We start from the raw sequence: 21,128 nt of genomic DNA on the forward strand, positions 1-21,128 counted from the left end.
CCCAGTGGAAGCATCAGTCCTGCGATACAACTTGGTGAGTGCATCTTTGCTGTCGGTGTCTGTGAGAGCTGTTTCTGTAGGGATAATCTCTACACTGTCTGAGTTAATTGTAGATAATTCATAGCTTGTTAATGGTTAGATGGCAGAATGCAGGAGTCCCGATGCGGGACATCAATTCAGGAGTTATTCTAATGTAACAATGGAGGTGCTTTAACTCAAACTATTGTTAAACTTGCCTGGTTGTTCAATTTTCTGAGGCTGAAAAAGTTAACTGGAATAGAAATCTCACAGCATCCATAGGGCCAGGCATGGTGTAGATGGATGGTAGTCTCTTTGAATGGAGCCATTATAGGTGAGGGGGTTGTGGGCCATACTGTAAACAGAGGTACTACAATGTGCCGACAGCTGCAACGGGATCTCTCTCTGGACAGCCACCAAACAGCCTCATCTGTCAAATAGCCATTGATAAGTAGAATTGGCAGAAGGTCTGCAAAGCCCTTAGAGATGCCCAGTTTAGAAACAGTGGGGGGTTGTCAACTTAAAATAGCCCGACAGGCAGGGGTGTCTGGCATGCACCTTCTTTGGCTGTACTTTAACACACTGAGAATCTGTCAAAGCGATGAAGACAGCCTTATCACACCAAATTCTATTGTTAACTTCAAATGAAGAAAAATATAAATATTGGACTTGATTCATATGAATCCATAACATGGTTAATTTGTACCTAGGCCTATTTCCTGCATTGAGAGAGGCATTAATTCAATGTACAACAGTAAATAGAGAATCCTTTAACAAATGACAAATTGAAATGATATCTATTATATATATATATATATTAGCGTTACATGAAGACTTTTCAATGCTTTTTTCCACTCAGACCATCCCAGTAAACCGTAACCATGTGTGACGACGACGAGACTACCGCCCTTGTGTGTGACAATGGCTCTGGCTTGGTCAAGGCTGGATTTGCCGGAGATGACGCTCCCCGTGCTGTCTTCCCCTCCATCGTTGGCAGACCCCGTCACCAGGTATAGAGTTATAGTTCACTCAAAGTGTTTCATTACAGAGACAATTCTATCCTTGCATTCTATCACTTATATGGGCATGTTACTTGTCAGTTTCTGACCCCTCTTTTCTGTCCAATAGGGTGTCATGGTGGGTATGGGTCAGAAGGACAGCTACGTAGGTGATGAAGCCCAGAGCAAGAGGGGTATCCTGACCCTGAAGTACCCCATCGAGCACGGCATCATCACTAACTGGGACGACATGGAGAAGGTGACACTATTTAGTCCCATTCACTCTTTAACATGAGTAAAGTGAACTTATACGTTTCCCATAACCATGAGTAAAATGAACTTATAAGGTTCTCATTTAAACAATGAGTAAAATGAACTTAAAAGGTTGCCATTTAAACTATGAATAAAGGAAAAGACTTCATTCAGAAAGTAAAGGTGTTTGTCATGTGTAGGAAGTTGGGAACACTAAGCTAGCTAACCCATTCATATTTACACTAAGGATCTTGCTCATGGCATTCAATTAACAAATAAATTGTGCCCAGTTATTAAATTAGCTTAAGTTAGACTTTAGACTTTGCACTTTGCCTGTCAATTAAGTTAGAGCCTAAGGTGTTTATCAAATTGGTTAAAAGTAGATCTGGATCAACCTTTCTACTGTATAATCAAAATTGCAATCATGTTTTCATTGTTGCAAGAAAGGAAAAATTTATTTGTCAACAAAAAGTTCTGAATGTCCATTAATGTTACTGCGTAACCAGCCATGAATGCTGACATGTGGCTAATCCCCTCAGATCTGGCATCACACCTTCTACAATGAGCTGCGTGTGGCCCCTGAAGAGCACCCCACCCTGCTCACAGAGGCCCCCCTCAACCCCAAGGCCAACAGGGAGAAGATGACCCAGGTATGGCCCGTCCTCATTTATAGTGTTGGAAACTATACACCACTGTCACAGAGTGCAATGAAATGAATGGGTGCATGAGTACCCTCAGAGCTGAGGCAATGTTTAAATATGGGTGATAATCTCCACTTGCAGATCATGTTCGAGACCTTCAATGTTCCCGCCATGTATGTGGCCATCCAGGCTGTGCTGTCTCTGTATGCCTCTGGCCGTACCACTGGTCAGTTTTACACTACTTTAATATTCTTTTTCTTTACCTTACATTCTTTAGATTATTTACAGTATACATTTTGACCCTGTGAAGCTACCATAACATTTTAAGAGAAATGTGAGAAAAACAAATTAATTGAAAAATATTTCCAGAGGGGCTGACTTTTCTGTGAGACTCCTATCTGAATTAGTATATCAATTCGACTTCGGTCCACCTTTCCACACATAAGTGTCCTAACGAAGAACACTGTTTAGTTGACAGATAGTATGATGAATGACTGATACATTGCTGTGGATTAAGCTTAATCCCCCATTGGCAGTGATATGTGGCCTCCACCTGTGGGCTGTGGCTATCCATGTCAGCAGCACAGTGTTTTTATGATGTGTTACATGCCCCAAGTGACTCTCACATTGCACATATCTGCAGTGAGACAATCCCACTAACAAAGATGTGTGCGTTTGCTGCCCCCTATAGGTATTGTGCTGGACTCCGGTGATGGTGTGACCCACAATGTCCCCATCTATGAGGGTTACGCTCTTCCCCACGCCATCATGCGTCTGGATCTGGCTGGTCGCGATCTGACCGACTACCTGATGAAGATCCTGACTGAGAGAGGCTACTCTTTCGTCACAACCGGTAAAGAACTTTAAGACACAGTGAATGTCAAAGACACAGTTTAAGACACTGGGTCTATATGCCTGGGTTAAATATTGTTTGTACGCCTGTGTTTGATTCACTGCCTACACATATGTGCATAGTTATACAGTATGTAGAATGCAGTAGATATATTTATGATTGGTCTCTCAGCACTGACCTCCTGAAACTTGTTCCATAGCTGAGCGTGAGATTGTGCGTGACATCAAGGAGAAGCTGTGTTACGTCGCTTTGGACTTTGAGAATGAGATGGCCACTGCTGCTTCCTCCTCCTCTCTGGAGAAGAGCTACGAGCTGCCCGACGGTCAGGTCATCACCATTGGTAATGAGCGTTTCCGTTGCCCTGAGACCCTCTTCCAGCCTTCCTTCATTGGTGAGTCCCATACTCTAGCCTGACTTGTGTTTGTTTGCAACCCTGTAACAGATTCAATTATAACAAAATTCCTGTCTATCTCCATTGAGTTAATATATGACTATCTTGATGTGTGCCAGGTATGGAGTCTGCTGGTATCCATGAGACTGCCTACAACAGCATCATGAAGTGTGACATTGACATCCGTAAGGACCTGTACGCCAACAACGTCCTGTCTGGTGGTACCACCATGTACCCTGGTATTGCTGACCGCATGCAGAAGGAAATCACCGCCCTGGCCCCCAGCACCATGAAGATCAAGGTGAGGAACACTTGTCAGCCCAAATATTTGCTAGTGACTAGTGACAGCAAGTTTCACAATATCCGAAGTGATTAGTATTTATCATATCATAAACAAAAAATATTTGAGAAATACTTAGGAGTAACCCAGTCCTCCCAGGAAAACAAGCTTTTAAAGTATTGAATTAATCTACGGAATTGTATTTTTAGTGCATTACTGTTAGTGTGGTAAGGTTGTGTTTTGTGTTGTACAGTATATTGAATTAATTTTCTCTTTTCTCTTCTCTGTCCTCTAGATCATTGCTCCCCCTGAGCGTAAGTACTCTGTCTGGATCGGTGGCTCCATCCTGGCTTCCCTGTCTACCTTCCAGCAGATGTGGATCAGCAAGCAGGAGTACGATGAGGCAGGCCCCTCCATTGTGCACAGGAAGTGCTTCTAAGCAAACAACCTCCTTCCAGCCATACATTTGTACTGCGTTGTTTACTGTATATAAATGTAATGTTGTAATAAAAATACCTATGTAACAGTATCAGTTTATATTATTATTATTATTATTATTTGCCTGCACAGTGCACACGCTAAATACAGTCATCTTCTCATCACATTGCATCAGTGACTGACTTCAGTAAGTAGGCTAGGAGAAGCTTGTGCTGAACAGCCTCATTCAACCCCCTGAAACAATAATGTTCATATTAGGGCTTCAAATAACTAGCGGCTATCATATGAAATAGCCAGGTAAATATGTATTTACCTTGACAAGTAAGTTTGTGGCAACTCTCTTGACTTCATGTCGATTTCAATCAATGATCAATTAATGTTTCCAAAGCATATTCAGTTCTGCGTTGGGCCTACAGCTACAGCTGGGCTCCACTACACCTACAGCTAAAGCAGCATCTCTGTTCTCAAACCACTAGGGGCAGAATCAATGCGTCCACATTTTTGTTCAGGCAGTATACAAAACAGCCCGAAGGGCCTAATATTTGAACATCGCTCGACCAATCGGATGTCCCTGCTTGGGCAGCGCTGCCGTTTGAAATATTTGCGGAAAAGAGTTCAGAGGGCTAGTGAGTGAGTGGAATGTTTTTGTATATGTTAACACTTGTGTGGATGCGTGGATGTTTGTATTTAGCGGTGTAGTTTATTAACCTATTAGGATGTTTAGGTGTAAATACATAATTACAACTCGTTCGTAACTTTGTTGTATATCTTGCTGGATTTTAGTCGCTAAACTGTTTTGTTAGCCAAACCAGTAGCAGCTAACGTTAAGTAAGCGAGCTAGCTAACCGACAAAAGTGACGGGAATGCAAATGAGACTTCGCGTTAACGTTAGTGTCGTGGATAATATTAAGTAACTGTTGGCATAGTTAACGTTAGTGTTTGCTTAATGGTTTCTTAGCCATAACCCAGCTATCGATTTTCATATGAAATCTAGTCATTGTTAACGTGTGCGTCACCGTGTAACGTTAGTACAAGCAGGTGATATTGAAGAAGGTTATTGTAAGTTTGATGAGGGATTTAACGAGAGGATTTTACAGGTTCAGTGAAAGGAGTCGAGAGCAAAAAGCTTATGTTGGCAAATAACGTTATTGATTGCATGGTCGCTAGCTAAGAGTTAGTACCTACGCTTGCAACGTTACGGAAGGTTGAATTCAGATTGTTTGTTGGAAAGTGAAGATGAAGGTTTTGGAAAGAAATGTGATGCGACTGGCAGTCGTGCAACATATTCGTGCTGCATACAACATCAAGACAAAGAACTGGAACAAAAACAAACCGAACAGTAAACTGTCAACAAGCCAGTCGGTAAGTTCACGAATTCTGTTTACGTTCACATTCATCCAACTATAACTAAGACAGACTAAAGGAGGACATTCTTGCACCATCTAGTCCATTCCACTTTAATTTGCAATAACTTTGCAAATGTGTGACTTTGTCGTCACCTGCTACTTCATAACAAGTGTGATGGGTTGTTACTTGCATTTGCAATCGAGTTAAGTCCACTGCAATGATCAGTAGCCTTTCTTACGTCGGGAGAGGAGATGGGGGGGTTTATTATTATTTTATATACTATGTGCATCTTCTGAGATGAACAATTGTAGCAAACTTATCCGTCTGGCGTCGAACAATTCATGTGTCTGACGCATTGAAGAGCCGTATCCAATCAATTTGGATCTCAAAGCAACAATCCTATATGAGGTTTCACGGCGAGATCATTTGAAACACGAGGCTGCTCTCAATCTGTTTGGGTTGTTGTGCTCTGTGGTGATTTATTGGAACAATGCATCACTTATTTCCAAGTCTATTTGTTGCAAGTCATAGTGACAGTTGGCACGCTCAGTTGGCTGCCAGTATGTCAGGTGAGTCTCACAACATCCCTCTACTTACGGAAGAATGTTCAGCCGTTACAAAACTACGAGGGAACCGGATGCTTGTTTAGACTTGAGACGACCTTTATCTGAAAGCAAAGCATACAACATCCTCTGTATTAAGCTTGGCAAAGTAAATTGGAAAATTGCCATGGCTTGTTTGAAATACTAACATGCATTTCTGCAAATTGCCTCCTAGGTGAAAGTATTTGGGGTAGCACTCGAAAGTCTGCCCCATTGTCCCCTTCTTGATTATGGTAGTGTCCCAAGGTGGGTGTTAAATTTTGTTAACTATGTCTATTTTAGGGAAATATCTTTAAAAAAAAGAATTATCTATGTTCCTATACTTATTGTATGACTTTAGGCACAAACCTTTTCTTGTGGGTGTCACATCCATTAAACTTTTATGCATTTGCTGTTCTAGCTTTCTTGTGGACGCCTGCACGTATCTGCTGGAGCATGCAAACACAGAGGGTTTGTTCAGAAAGTCGGGCTCCATTGTTCGCCTGAAGGCTCTCCGAGTGAGTGATGACTCTGTCTGACCTTTTCTGTAGCTTTGGGGGGACCTTGACTTGGGGGCTTTGTTAGGCAAGACATTGGACGAGGGGTTTGTTGACGATGTCTGTGTTATGCAGGCTAAGCTGGATCAGGGTGAGGAGTGTCTGTCATCTGCACTCCCTGTGGATGTTGCAGCACTGCTGAAGCAGTTCTTCAGAGAGTTGCCAGAGCCTGTGCTGTCCATGGAGTTGCACTCAGCCTTCCTCAAGGCCCAGGAGCTGTCCACGGAGGAGGAGAGGACCTCCGCCACCATGCTGCTGTCCTGCGTGCTGCCTGAGCGAAACTTGAACACCCTGCGGTACTTCTTCAGCTTCCTCCAGAGTGTGTCTCAGAGGTATGGTTTTATTTTACTGCGCTTAAAAATACAAAAAAAACCCCAATAATAATATATGCACTACCGGTCACTTGGAAATCTCCATTCCACTCAATTGGAATGGTAATAATACCAACTGAGACCTGTTGCATTTTTCTATTATTATTATTTATTTTTTTGTATATGAAAATTTGACATAATTGCAAAAGGGTTTGTTTTCTCAGATTAGTAGCAGAATGTACCGTAGGAACATTGGATGGTTGCTGATAATGTAGATATCGCATTAAGGATTTCTTTACATTTCTTTCTACAACAGTCGAGAACCCTTTTACAGCTTGCCCTGATTAAAAAACAATACAACTGATCTCAGCTGATATTCTGTCTATAATGGAGCACATATGTATACATACAGTACACACACACACACACACACTCACACACTCTAATCTCCACATTCATTAAGTTCAAAGTGTTGGGCCCAATGGGCCGTCATAATTGTCTGTTCACTTGTATACTCTTAACGTAATGTTAATTTGAAGTATACATAGACTTGTGTTATCTAAAGTCTTTATATGTTTGCACAGTTACTAATTTATATGTTTGAGCATCTCGTCACCTACTTGTATATTTGTCAAAATGAATGTGGTTTTGTCGTAAATGTAATTTATTTTCATGTTGTCTTTCTGTTGCATATCCTAGGAGCGCTGAGAACAAAATGGACAGCAGTAATCTGTCCGTGATCTTCGCCCCTAACCTCCTGCACTTTGCAGAGGGGGCGGAGAAGATGAACGCTGCAACTGAGAGGAAGCTCAAGCTGCAGGCTGCTGTGGTACACTGCTTCATACAGAACGCACGCAACTTCGGTATGTTAGGCCCGAAGTGGTTTTTTGTTGACTTATACTGAATGGTGGGGCTTAGGCACATAGTTGAGCGAAAATCTGGTCTGACAAGGTTTGTGAAGTTGTTTACGGTTGACACCTACTCTAAAGGAAATTGTTTTATTTGCGTTTCATTTTAAGAAGTTGTATTTATCTAAAGAATTGTTTAGTACAATACGTGTATATTTGATGGGTTTATATTGTATTTGGAGACATTCACAATGTGCACAATCAAACTCTATTTGAAACAAAACAAATTTGTTGGGAGGGGGTAAGTGTTGTGAAACAGCTCAGTCAGTCAGCCGTTGTGAAACCACCATTGTGACCGCTCAGTTCTCTAAATGCAGTGGAGGCGCTGTGCAGCAGCAGCATGTGATTGTGATGGCCTTGCTGTTTGTCTTGTGACAGGGGTTGTTCCCCAGTTCCTCCAGGAGAAGGTTCCAGCCATGCTGGGCTGTGAGGCAGGCCTCTTCTCCCCGCCTCTGGACCATGTGGAGGAGCATGCTGCCACCTCAGGCCTGAGGAGGAGCCACAGGCGCAGCCTGGGAGGTGAGAGTCCAGTGCAGCTTGGACAAGGGATTGCTAGCAGCTAACTTCATCTTAAACTAACAAAACTGGTTTAAAAGGGATAGTTCAGCTAAAAATGGAAGGAACACTCCATACTCTGTGTCCATACTTAAGCTTTCAGGGCTTACATTTCTCCGGCACCGCTGGAATTCAAGTATTGGTCAGGTTGTTTAAAGAGAAATAGATTGATAGATGGATAAATATTGATTGCCTGTAAAATTGAAATAACTTCGGTGCAGAAATGTTCCTTGCTTTAATCCCTGAGTTGCCAATAAATGTCCTGGTAGATGTATGCCCAAATTGGGAGGGTTAACAAAGGAAAGATGATGAGACACTTTTGCTTCTCTGATTTGGACTGAACTATCCCTTTAAATAGATTATTGTTGGTGTTTCCAACTAAACTGCTGCTCCTCTGTGGCGACTACCAAAGTGTCAGTTTTTGTCTTGCGTTCCAGATTTGGTAAATGGAGCACTGAATAAGTTATTAGTTAATAGAACCCCTACAAACACCCCCAAGTCTGAAGAAGCTGGTAGGTATTCAGGTTGGGACTCTTCACCTCGCACGCTCTGACAAAAAGAAACGCGCTTGTTTGTCCAGCTTGTTCCTGAATGCGAGCCAAACGCCAATGCTTTCTTGATTTGTGAATAATGGAAACCAATCAGTTAAATGATGCCTTCAGAATGAGTTTCTGTGTTTGACTTTGCTTAAATAGTGCTCTGCTCATTTGATCTTGCTTGCCGAACAGCTAAATTTGACTGTGCCTCGCCTGCAGTTCTTCAACCGATTCTTTAGCTACTGTCTTTCAGCACTTGACTTTCTTGAAATCCGTAATCAGCAGTGATTCCTCACCCACTACTGTAAACATCTCAAGTATTCTATTCTTGTATGTCCCCATTCCACTGACAATGTAGCCTGTCGCCCACCTGCTTACAATCTATAAAATCAGTGTTTGGATATATCAATTAAGCCTGTTCATTATTTTCCAGTGTTTTCGTCAGCAACCCCAGTGATTATGACGCCCAACACCAAGCGCAAGCTTCCACTGGACTCTGGCCATAACCACGAGTCCACCAACAAGAAGCGTAGATCCATCAAGAAGAACCTGGGCATCGAGCTTCTCCCACATGTGCTGTTTGGCGCTGGGTCCACCCCTGGATCAGGTGAGCACTGAGCACCACTGTCGCTTTGGATAAAAACATCTGCTAAACGAATAGATGGTAATGTAAAAAGCAAGAAGTTTGCTTAAAGATGATGGTGTGATGGTGTCTTGGTGATATTTTTGGCAGTGTCTTACGGAGGAACGTTTTCCTATCTTGCACATAGTGTTGTGTCTCGGAACGCAAAACTACTTAGCACATGCTCAGGATGGCTAGTGACAACGACACGTGCTTTTCATGAATATACATATACACCTTTAAACTAGGAGACCATATCAAAACCATTTTCTTATTGATATAGCACCAGTAATAGGCAAATTGTTGTATGGTGTTGCTTTAATTAAACTGCTTAAAAGATGTGTTCTCACTGAGTGTTTCTCCGTATGTCTCCTGCTGCTCCAGTGCACAGTGCCACAGGTGTTTCTCCTTCAGTGGCGTCTACAGGCAGGAGCAGCAGACTCACAGCCACTTCTGCCCGTAGGAAGAGCAAGAGGCTGAGCTACAGAACCCATCAGATCAACAGGTGAGATGTACTGACTGTATCATTCAAGTCGCTCCACTAGGGGGCAGGATTATCCATCATTTGAATGTCATTGTGATGTGTTTTTTGTACTGATGTGATGAATGTTCATATGCTGTAGCTGCTGTTGTGTTGGTAGGTCAGCAAATTGTGTGTGTTTGTGTTGTCTTTCAGGCATGAGTCAGGCAAGACTGGTTGCTTCTCTCCCAGAGTTCCCAAGAAAGAGGCAGCCAGGAAGTCTCTGCGTATGCGTTTCAGCCTGGGCAAAGGCATCAAAGACACTGTAAGTTCAGACTACATCTAAAGCCCTGCTACATGGGGATTGTGAATGAAACTCTAATGAACTCGAGTGAATAAGCTCCTCTGTGATCCATGTCTAATTGTACCAGTCTGGGGACAATGGTGCGCATGACTGCATGATGCACTTTTAAAAATAAATAAAATAATTATATCTTAACACTAAACTTTTAATCAACTGAGAAAAATATACCACTGTAATTGTATAGGGGCTGGAAATATGGGTGTCCGATTTGTCAATGCCTGCGTTTACATGCACTTCAGTATCCCGATTATGTGATTTGTGTTTGCACGCGTAAACCTCATATCCTGATTTCAGGACCCTGGATAAGCCCTTATCCCGGTTTTGAGAAATCTTGCTATGCTAGCTGGAGTACTCTGGGCTGCTGTCCATGAGTAGCTGGACTAACTGTTCCATGCACACACCTTACCCCGGTTTCTAATCCTACGGGGCGAGATGAGGACTTTATTGTTTGTAGGCGGAATGCTAGTATTCCTCATGTACCACAAGCATACAAGTAAGCAGGTTTCTCTTGTGTTCAAACACATATCCTGAAGATGATCAAAGTCGGGATAAGCCCCATAACCAGAACACTGAATTGCATGTAAACGTACTCTGTGAGATTACTTTTAAAATGTTCTTTATTTTGTTTTTTTTGTACATCCATCATGTGTAAGTATGCCAAATGTTAATCAGCTAACCTTTGCACGATTCCATCTTTTGAGCCTAAATCCTGTCATTGTCTGTTTGTGAACAATGCATATTGAATATCGATTATGCCTAGCATAATGTGATGATGCCTTTAACAGGTCGCACTTTAGTTTAAACTTGCTAAGTTACATTTGTTTTAATGTACTAAAACTATTATGTGAACAGTCTATTGAAAATGTATATTGGCTGCGGAAATAAAATATATTTACCAACTATTTCAATAGCATTAGTTTTTCTTTCAACAAAAGAGGAATTAAATTGATATTTTATCCATAATTCCAAAATTGATCAGTGTAGTATAAAGTAGACGGATGACTATCCCATGTGGAATGCAGTGCTGCACGGTTGAGAAGTTAAAAGCAGGTGCCTCTGTTCCAACAGACGCTTGGCTCACAGGCTCCCGGATCAGCAAAGGGATCTGAGACCATTGGCTGGCGCCTCGCCACCCAGGACAGCACCACCAGTTTTCACTTCTCCAAAGAGCCTGATAGTAGCCCTGCTGTTGTGTTGCGCAACAAGCATGCGTGTAAAGGTATCACTTTTCCATCTACACCCCCCCTTCCTTCATACCTTTTTAAAAGACGGGAGTGTTGTCCCATCAAGTCCTTTCAATAAGGACAAGCATTTGCTCATTAATTACTCAGCATGTTACTCAAAGCACCAAAACAAATTGGATAAGAATATTAACATTAATTTTACAGCAATACTTCTATGAAGTCTTAAATAGACTCTCATATTCTCTGTGTTAATGAATTTACTTAATGGGTGAATTGATCTGATCTCCATCCAGCCACCAAATACATCAGCAAATCGGAGGACAACCTGCTGTCTCCCCAGCAAGGCCCTGAGGACCTCCGTACTTCCTGGAGTGGTGAGACACCTGATGGGGCCCCACCTTACCTGTGCGACTCCTTTGCCGACACCCCCATGAACGTGTGCCTTAAGAACAACTACTTCTCTGAGCCAGCTATAGTCACCGCTGTTAAGCCCCCTACTGTCTGCAGCCTTCCCAAGACCCTCTGCTGCGCAACCAGCGCTGAGAGCCTGGACAGTGCCTGCTCCATTGCTGAGGAGAGTGCCCCAACCCGCCCCACCCTTCTGAAGATCAAGAAGGCCTTTGGGGAGTCTGGAAGTGACCTCCATGCTGTAGTGAAGGAGCACAGCACCCCAGGTGGATGGGAGGAGGCAGGACAAGAGGAGAGGAGCCAGGTCAGTGAGGCTCAGGCCTCTGTGCCAAAGGACAGTGAGGAGACACCCAAAAGTGAATGCTCCGGTGTCCTTTCCCCTGCACATAAGTGCATATTGGGTGAGCAAAATATCACCTTTGGACAAATCGAAATTGTTCCCCTGTCCCCTCTGCACATTGACAGTGCCTTGTTTGAATACAGAGGGTGGGACAGCAAAGAGCAGTCCAGGCGCTCCCTGGACTCATCCACTTGTGCTGTGTATGGCAGTTGCGACACTCTGGACGAGCCGGATGAGACACCCGACGCGGTCAACTGCAGCCAGTTGGTTGATGCGCTGGACATTCAGAGTCCCGTGGTGTTCAGACTGAACTCTGTGGGCTGCCAGTCTACGCCACACAAAGCCCAGTCGGAGGTGTTTAAAAAACCATCACTACCACAGGCCGAGACCAGTGGAGGGACTAAGCCACAGCAAGACACGGTTGAATCACAAAGTGAGCCTCTGCCCACAGCTCAGCAGGTCAAGGATGCTCAGACCATAAAGGTCCAGGACCAGATCCAACGGTTTAACATGCTCACCCTCAAATCACCCCAGGCTAAGAGGATCCGATCACCCCTCAAGTTCCAGAGGACTCCAGTACGCCATTCTGTTAGGAGGATCAACTCCCTCCTGGAGAACTCCCGAAAACCAGGGGCCCAATCGGAACTTCTCACAAAGCCCGGACCTATGCTGAAGACCACAAGTCTGGACGCTGGTCTCTCTATTCCTGCAGATCCTTTCCAGCCGGACGCAGCGGTCACTAAGGTGCCTTCCTTCTCCAAAACCAGGCCCCCGGTCCCCCCCAAGAGAGTGTCCATCCGTAACCCCTCCAGGATCTCTGCTCTGGGGGACGTGACCAATAAGGTGCCACAAAGGGTGAAAGGCGACACCCCACTAGCCAATAGGAGTGAAGCGTCTGAGCTCCCTCAGAAGTCAGCAGCATTGCAGCTGGTGGAGAGGGAGACCACTCACTACAGGGGCTCCCCTAGGAACCCACTGAATGGCGGCAGACTCCTGTCCGCCACTAAACCCATAGACCTTTGAGCCATTCCCACTGCTGATGAGCCATGAGCCCTCAGGGCCTTCAGACTGTTTGTGACTTGATTTCTGAACCATTCCTTATGTTACTCCTTATGCTTATCATTTCTTTCAGGGGATCTTAATTTATTTTTTTTATCATCCTTATCTTTGTAGAGCAGCTTGATTTTTGTTATGGTTGAATGTGATTGACGTCTGAAGGCTGTTGTTGAAGTAGACTTTAGTAGAGCTTGTATGCTGAGTAGTGTGAAGTTATTATGCTGGGAAGTGTGTTTAGCTGAAAAGTGTGTTGCAGAAGTGTTGTGGTTTGAGAGGTTTTTTGTTGTTGTTTTTTTCAGAATGCAGATTTGTTTTAATTTATCTCATGTCTGGCAAATTCTTTGAGTCTTCGAAGAAGATGAAGATGTGACTGCAACGGTGAAATTATGAACAAGTGTTGTTAAACAGTATTAGTTCTTTTAAGTCTGCCTCCGCTTTGCGGTCCCATATTTCAAACGCAAAAAAAATTATCGGAAATGGAAGTGGTGATGTGGTTGATTCATAAAATTGATATTTAACATTTTTATTGGCATAAATATGATCTATGATCCAAGATCCAACTTTGTTGTCTGTGGTGCTTGTTTGAGCCACTAGGTGGTGCTTGCAGTATTGCCCATTGGCACGCTCCGTTTGACTGTTCAAGTGACCCTATTGTACACTGATGCCTGAACTGAAAATGCCCTTTTGACCCAATGAAGGGTGGACATGTGGACACAAGTTCCAAGTTACTTTCAGCAAGTCTACTAAAGCAAGCGTTTAGGTTTAGATCAGAGGCAACACGCCTCAGCTTTTGTCAATAAGTTGGCACTTTATCATCCAATCAGAAAATGTGGTTACCCAGCATCATTGCTCAATAAGTCTCCATGTATTATCACCTTTTTCAATTTAACATCATCTGGGTTTTATTTCAAATGCAGCATGCAGGTAAGTGACAGATGTGGCTAAGGTAACCCAGACAGTGTTAAATATCCTGATGGATGAGCCCTTTGGCTTCATTTACCTGACCAAAACAAAGCCATTGGCTTTACCACTATGATTTACAGTAATTTCCCAGGTGTCTCACTAAACCAAGAATTTACAAATAAAAAAATATATCAGGAATCTATAATAGAGGGGCAAAACTCACTTGCCCTAAGGCTTCAGATAATCATCTTTGCCATCCTCTTTCCTTATTTTATCTGGACAATGCAAACTTAAAACCTCCCTCATTTAAAATTAGCCACAGATTTGCATTCTTGCATGTTCTTTGAACTCTGAAGCAGTGTTGATTACCACTGTTCAGCATACAATTATACTGTACGTTCAATGGTAGAAGATTAAAAAATCAAGAAATGAATACATCATAACAAACCCAAGACATGAGAGGAGTTCAAATGATTCACTTTGCATTGCTCACCTTTGTCAGTTTCCTTCGATTAGTCGTCATACCTTTCGGACAACACCTCCATGACAAACCATGTACACTTCAAGGAGAAGAACTGGAATATGATTTCAGGTATGTGAGCCAGGTACAGTTTGCGTGTCGGAGAGACTACTACTCTGATGCATACGCTGTAATGAAAAAGTTCAAATGTTAATTTAAAATGGGTGTAGCCATGGACAACTAAGCTTCAGTGGTCAATGAAAAATGTACTGGAGCACGTCTTCCTATTGCCTATGGAAGAGTGCTGCATCATGTCCCTCACCGCATTGCAGTCATTGTCATCCTTTCTGTTTCGTAATCTCATTGAATATAATCTTGGGAACTAAAACTCACTTCCTCGGTTCATACTCTTGAGCACAGAATAATGAATATGCAGGATGCTCGTCAAGATCATGTGGAACATCCCGGTCATGGCAATGACCTGTGTTTGAAGGGGTTACCCCCCATAGCCTTGTTACGGTGTTTTACCGCCTAGGATGACCTCATATGCTCGCCTCGCGTCATGCTCATCAGCAATGGATCCCCCTCTTTTGCTTTCGGCACTAAAACCTACAAGTATTCACCCACCCCTCACAGATAACATGCTTAATTGCGACACGATCATATTTACGAGAGGAACATCCCATTTGCAGTGGGCGCATATCCTGCGCGATCGAGCCCCGGTGTCTGTCTGTGGGTCAGGGAGTATACCTGAGAAAAGTCCAAGACCTGCAGCTGATTGGCAGCATCTGGGCCTGCTTCTAAAGCTCGTCGGGGCTCTGTCCAAGTCTCCAGGGCAATTTCCCCAGGAGATGGACGTGCGCGGATCCGCCAGTGCGTAATGAGGCATGGTTGGGCCTCTCTCGCTGTCCCGCCGTTATTAAAGGCCTTGTAGATTGTAATGTTTTGGATGGTTTCGTCTCCATTAAAGGGGATTTGTGAGGAATTTGGCTTTCTCCTACACAACCTAATTACTAGTGAGGCGAACTGGAACAACAAATACTCATAGCTCAGTAAAAGGGAGACGATCTGTCACTGTTTTTCCCCTCTTCCCCAGCCAAAGGAGTAGCCTACTATTTTTAAAACCCTCTAGAGAGGTTACAGCTGAATTTCCCTGTACAGTCCTTCTTGTCATGTCATAATGGCCCTAATATAGTTACCAGTTTCTTGATTTTAGTGGTTATTTTTAAATGATTTTAAAGGCATCACCAAATACTGACTCTGCTGTTCACAGTTGGTGTTCTAGTCCATGTGTTTGGGCTGGCATCATATTTCAGAACCAGCACTCTATTTGAGACCCACGCTCCTCAGTGGAGGCTTCAGTTGGGCTCTTATAAAGCCCCAGTCCCAACCCAATAACCCTGATGTCATGAGTGAAAACCCCAAACCCTAATTCTAGTTGCCCAAGCACCAAGTGGCCAATGTAAAACCTTGTGTATCAATTCTTGTGTGCGCGCAAAATGAGTGGCCTATAGCACAAATAACTCATGTTGGTGTCCACTCTCCTTTTATGTGGTTATACTTCTGTGGTTATCAGCTTGTTTAAAGTGTGTCTCCTGCTGTGGCCATGCCATAAGACAACATTTGTATGTGGCCAACAAAATGAACCCATTCTGGTGATAACCAGAGGTTTGTATTGTGGCTACTAATTGAGTCCATCCAAAGTGTCACAGGTGCAGTGGTCATACTGAGGTAAAAGAACATGTGAATCGCAGCTACCATTTATGTATCCATTCTTGTGGTTGCAGGTTCACTGAAAGTGTATAACTCAACCACAACCTTTTATGTGGCACCGAGCCCACTCAAGTGGCTACCGGCCTGTATGCCAACAGTAGTGGCCATAGACTGAAGTAAAACAAACCCTTGTGGCAACATACAAAGGTCTGTCCCTTACATGAAGGTGAAGGAGACGGAAGGTGGGCCATGTTGGAGCTTCTGTGAGGTGATGTGCGGTGTGGTGTGGTGTGGTGTGGCGGGATCAGAGTGTGCCTCACACTCGTTCTGCTGGGGGGAAAGTAAGCTTCCCAGACTTTGGGCCTGTGACTGGGGCTTGGGGCCATGTGTTGAGCACATGGGGGTTGAAGAGAGGGGGCAGCGGGATTTCGGGAAGTGTTGTTGTGGCACAGGAACAGAGAACATGGGGGACGCCGACCGCCACAGTTTTCAAATAATGCGGTTGGTGCGGTCTTTTTCCCCCCTCCAAACTGTCAGGGTTTATTTTTTTCCACAACAGATTTAATCCAGATTAAGGTAATCTAGTACTTGTGAATTACTGGGGCACGATGCTATTAATCAAGAATTTAGATTTAGAACCGAAGAGAAAATTGGGCCAGAATCGGACCACATGCCTTGGGAATACTGTTTATGTACATTAAACTTGGGATGCTATCTTAATTTTAATGGATCACAATTTCAAATAAACTAAATTGAATTGGACAAAACAATGTAAAAATGCATGCAATAACTGAAAGATTCCATGCCAAATTGAAGTGAATTAATCTAGAAAACCTGAATTCTGAAATGAATAATTTACTATTCATTGCTGTGAAGAAAATGGTATTTACAATCTTATAAATGCTCTGATTTGAATGTAATTTATGTCACTCTAACTTTCACATATTTTCATCATGTTGTAGACTATTAGACTATTTTATGACAAACTATTTTCATGTGCATGGCTATTTTATGCGTTCAACTTAATTTTGTCTTGACATGACCTATAATTAGTTATAACTTGCAGATATCAGTGATTTGACAGGAAAAACTCGGAATTGAGCAAGGTCTAAAATAACCTTTAAAAAGCGTGTAAGAAATTAAACAAACACACTGAAATAAACAAAGACCCAGTGCTAAAAGAGTTATTGCGTTTTTTTTTTGCGAATAAATTCTTTGGCATTCTCCCTTCCAATACTTCCAAGAGGATATATCTTGAGACGTCAAGTAAACTATGCACTGACTTGTATGACACATCTCTGTAATTTTCCAGTGTTATGACATGGAGACAAAAACTTCATGTGGCTTTTACTAACAGGAAAACGCAATTCCCGTAGCTTATTTTCAGAAGTAGGCCTACATTCGATTCCTCTACTATCAGTGGTGAAATCTTGTGGAATTTGTTACACAACCATATATATTTTAAAAAAAAAATTGAAGTAGGCCTACTAATAGGCTACATTAATCATTAGGCCTAGTGATTAGTAGGCTAATTAAAATTAATTAATGACTAATTGGTTATAAAAGTATGCATAATACAAAGAATAAATAGTGTTTAAGGCTGTAATTGGTAGATTACACATTGATACCCCCGTAAAGACATGGTTTTGAAAACAAAATATAACGAATATCATAATATGTGTTGAATGTCTCACTGGAGGCAAACGGTAGGCTATTTTTTGTAGTTGGTTCGTGACTTTATTCACCAACACAATGCACAATGATCCGGGTAGATGTTAAGATAAGCTTTACGATTCAAAAACTGCGCCCTTTAGAGTTCAGTTTCTATTAAATCAATTTCAGCACTCAAACACCCACCCTTTAGCTGCATCGTGCGCTGCCGTCTGCTACCTACAAGTATTCGGGAAGTGTCGGGTGGGCGGATAGTTTTGATTTTCCTTACATCGTGCCTAGCCAATAATGTGGAGGAGCTGTTGTGCACATCTCAGCTGGCAGACATTTAAAAGGGAGACAGTCAGGCGCTGTAGCAATTTGTATTAAAAACCCAACCTCTCTTTCTATGGAACCGTTAGAAGCTTCAGACGCTCTCCGTGGCTCACTCCTGCCCACTTCTCTGTGTTAGCAACTCTGCGGATTGACTTGGACGGAGCACAGTAAACCCTTATATTTGTACCATTTCGAGTATACTTGACAGGTGAGCGCCTTTTTAGCAGTTTTACAGACTCTTTAAAGCTGTTTGGCATGCCACGGTTGATATGCGTTTTATCACATGCTGATGCGCGCGAACCTCCTTAGTCACGGTGCAGGTGTCCATTAGCAGGGCATCTGTTGGGTTTCTAAAACAGGGTATATATCTGGTTATTGAAGTTAATGACAGCATGTTTATGTATGTCTATATATGACCATGATGCGCTGCTGTCGGGAATCTGCGAACTAATTTCGACTTTTCGTAATGGATACGCATTGTGGTAAGCGCTGATTGTTGCGCCGCAATCTTTACGCTTTGCCATTTTCACAAGCTGAGTACCCTGATAAATTGCTTACCTCAACGGGCAAGATGAGTTTATAGACTACTATAGTGTTATGAACTTTTATGGCGCAATAATCGGAAAATGTAGGGGTAGTAACAATACGTATCATACGCCAAAGGAGTGAGCCGAAAGTAGGCTATTGAAGAAAGTTTAACAAACGTATTTGAAAGGTTTTTTTTTTTTTAAATACATGTGTTTGTAGATGAATCGTTTTAATCGAAATTAATTAATACATCTGTTTGTCATTGCTTATTAACATCAGTTCCATCATGGTAGTAGCCTAATGTGATGTTTTAATGTATGTTTTTCAAGGATGATGGCATCCGCACGTGTCCTCTGCAGCATGTTCTTCGTCGTGGGGCTCCTCTCCTACCCAGCGGATTCCAGACGGAACCGAGGATCCCAAGGTGCCATCCCTCATCCTGACAAAAACAACCCAAACGAATCAGAGCAGCAGCCTCAGACACCGCAGGCGGGCTCTGGCTCCCAGGGACGGAGAAAAAACACCCAATTATCCGCCGACGAGGTGCTGGAGTCAAGCCAAGAGGCTCTGCATGTCACCGAGCGCAGATACCTCAAACTCGACTGGTGCAAGACCCAACCACTGAAACAAACCATCCACGAGGAAGGCTGCATCAGCCGCACCATTATTAATCGGTTCTGCTACGGACAGTGCAATTCGTTTTACATCCCCAGACACGTCCGCAAAGAGGAGGGAGCCTTTCAGTCATGTTCTTTCTGCAAACCAAAGCGATTTACCACCATGACTCTAACTTTGAATTGTCCGGACCAGCAGCCGCCGACCAAAAAGAAGCGCGTACAACGCGTAAAGCAGTGTCGCTGTATCTCGATAGACCTGGACTAACGCGGATTTCTCGGGACATGAAACACTGTCAAAGAGAAATATTCTGCGACGCGGCTCTTGCCTAATCTGATGCTTAGTGCAAAATCAGAAAAGGAGACATACAGAAAAGGTTTCATACTCACATCATGTTCACTATAGCCTGCGGTTTTCTCTCCAGGCGCAGTTTAAACATGTCCACCAATTCACATGGCACTTCAATAACCGGATGGACACAGCAATGAACACACAGAAAAATGACAGACTGACACATCTTTACTCTTGTTCACTCGGGGAGGCATTCAAAGTTGGCTCAGTATTTGCATGGAAGCCAAGGGAGACTATGGTATTATCTCTCGGTGAAAACAGTCAAACACCTTGGGGGTAGCCTTAAAAGACAACTTCTTGGCTTCTCTGGCTAAATGTGGCGTGCGCTCTGCCTACCCTCCTCTGAAATGAATTTATTGCTTATGGTTTTTCCACTATGTGGAATTGGAGAAACAGTAAGGCGATTTTATTTAATATCTGGGACACATATAAGAATGTTTTCAACGAATTTCTCGGAATATTAATTGCCCTATTAAATTGCCAGATCACTGTGCAATGATATAGCCTGTTCGAATCGCTATTTATGGAATGGGAACCTAAATGTTAACATTAGTTTGGCTATACGAGAAAAAAAAAAACATGTGTGTCTTCCTTTTGTTTTAGGAACAAAAAGTTGTACATAATGTGTTTATAATGTTGTAGATAGCACGGTTTATTGTGTTTATTAAATGGTAATCACATATATTGTACAACATTGCTGCTTATTCAGCGCTTTGGTGATACAGCAATAAAACAGAAAACATTTTGCTTTAACATTCTGCCAATACTTTCAATTCTAAGTACACACCCACTCGAGCAATACTCAGACTGAAAAAGATCATAAATTACCCAGAAACTGCAACGAGTCCGATTTCATGCAGCGCATTTACATCAGGTTAACCCGAAACACCAAATAAAAACATCTTCCACGGTTATGGGTTACTTTCTTCTCGCTCGGAGCCAGACTCGTGCTGTGACTTTTATACGTTTCTTGGACCCTTGGATACATTTCGTCGTAAAACGGTTTAATTTATGAGGAAAGACCACAAGAGACGCGATTAGATGTCAGGCCCATCACCCTCTTCCATAACCTCTTCAAACGATGTTATCCCGGTTAATGAAAGGCTCTCCACTGGCTCGCAAAAGTTGCCGTGGTCCTCATGTCTTTATCACTCACGTCTTTAGTGATGTTCATCTCACGCCTTGTACAAGCAATACAGCAGAGGGCCCCTCTGCCTCTGACAGTGAAAAGGAACGAGGTGCTCAGCTAAATAAGACCATCTCTTTCGCATACCTATATGGGTGTCTTAACAGACTTGCAAATAGCATCATGGTAGAAAGCTGTTACGCCGCTTTCAGGCTATGTGCCCACACAATAGAGAAATCACTACGCAATGTAATTTAGAAATAATGATTCTTGACCAGGCAATATGGAATTCACCTTAACAGTATTCTGTAACATGTCCTTGCTCAGCTCCCCCGACAAAAAAACG

The 21,128-nt window shown here is 42.9% G+C and overlaps 3 protein-coding genes across 4 annotated transcripts; all 3 read left to right on the plus strand.

Annotated features, from left to right (window-relative positions):
* LOC134068186 (actin, alpha cardiac muscle) lies at nucleotides 1–3,962 on the plus strand. The gene is made up of 9 exons (XM_062523755.1): nucleotides 1–34; nucleotides 878–1,028; nucleotides 1,147–1,275; nucleotides 1,808–1,918; nucleotides 2,051–2,135; nucleotides 2,601–2,762; nucleotides 2,962–3,153; nucleotides 3,273–3,454; nucleotides 3,729–3,962. Exons 2-9 carry the CDS (start codon nucleotides 900–902, stop codon nucleotides 3,870–3,872), a joined length of 1,134 nt encoding a protein of 377 aa, XP_062379739.1. The 5' UTR covers nucleotides 1–34; nucleotides 878–899; the 3' UTR covers nucleotides 3,873–3,962.
* Nucleotides 3,963–4,454: 492 nt separating this feature from the next.
* arhgap11a (Rho GTPase activating protein 11A) lies at nucleotides 4,455–13,660 on the plus strand. 2 transcript variants are annotated; one of them, XM_062522897.1, is made up of 12 exons: nucleotides 4,455–5,233; nucleotides 5,996–6,066; nucleotides 6,221–6,317; nucleotides 6,432–6,688; nucleotides 7,367–7,530; nucleotides 7,954–8,094; nucleotides 8,568–8,642; nucleotides 9,100–9,273; nucleotides 9,673–9,793; nucleotides 9,965–10,073; nucleotides 11,181–11,331; nucleotides 11,590–13,660. In XM_062522897.1, the coding sequence occupies exons 1-12, from the start codon at nucleotides 5,108–5,110 to the stop codon at nucleotides 13,065–13,067; spliced, it is 2,964 nt and encodes a 987-aa protein (XP_062378881.1). In that variant the 5' UTR covers nucleotides 4,455–5,107; the 3' UTR covers nucleotides 13,068–13,660. The 2 variants fall into 2 exon arrangements, with proteins under 2 accessions (XP_062378881.1, XP_062378882.1); XM_062522898.1 differs by lacking the exon at nucleotides 8,568–8,642.
* Nucleotides 13,661–18,181: 4,521 nt separating this feature from the next.
* grem1b (gremlin 1b) lies at nucleotides 18,182–20,409 on the plus strand. Its single transcript, XM_062522886.1, has 2 exons — nucleotides 18,182–18,370; nucleotides 19,020–20,409. Exon 2 carries the CDS (start codon nucleotides 19,021–19,023, stop codon nucleotides 19,570–19,572), a length of 552 nt encoding a protein of 183 aa, XP_062378870.1. The 5' UTR covers nucleotides 18,182–18,370; nucleotide 19,020; the 3' UTR covers nucleotides 19,573–20,409.
* Nucleotides 20,410–21,128: the final 719 nt, after the last annotated feature.

Source organism: Sardina pilchardus, chromosome 20 (genome assembly GCF_963854185.1).
Source record: "Sardina pilchardus chromosome 20, fSarPil1.1, whole genome shotgun sequence".
In the NCBI taxonomy this organism is placed as follows: Eukaryota; Metazoa; Chordata; class Actinopteri; order Clupeiformes; family Clupeidae; genus Sardina; species Sardina pilchardus.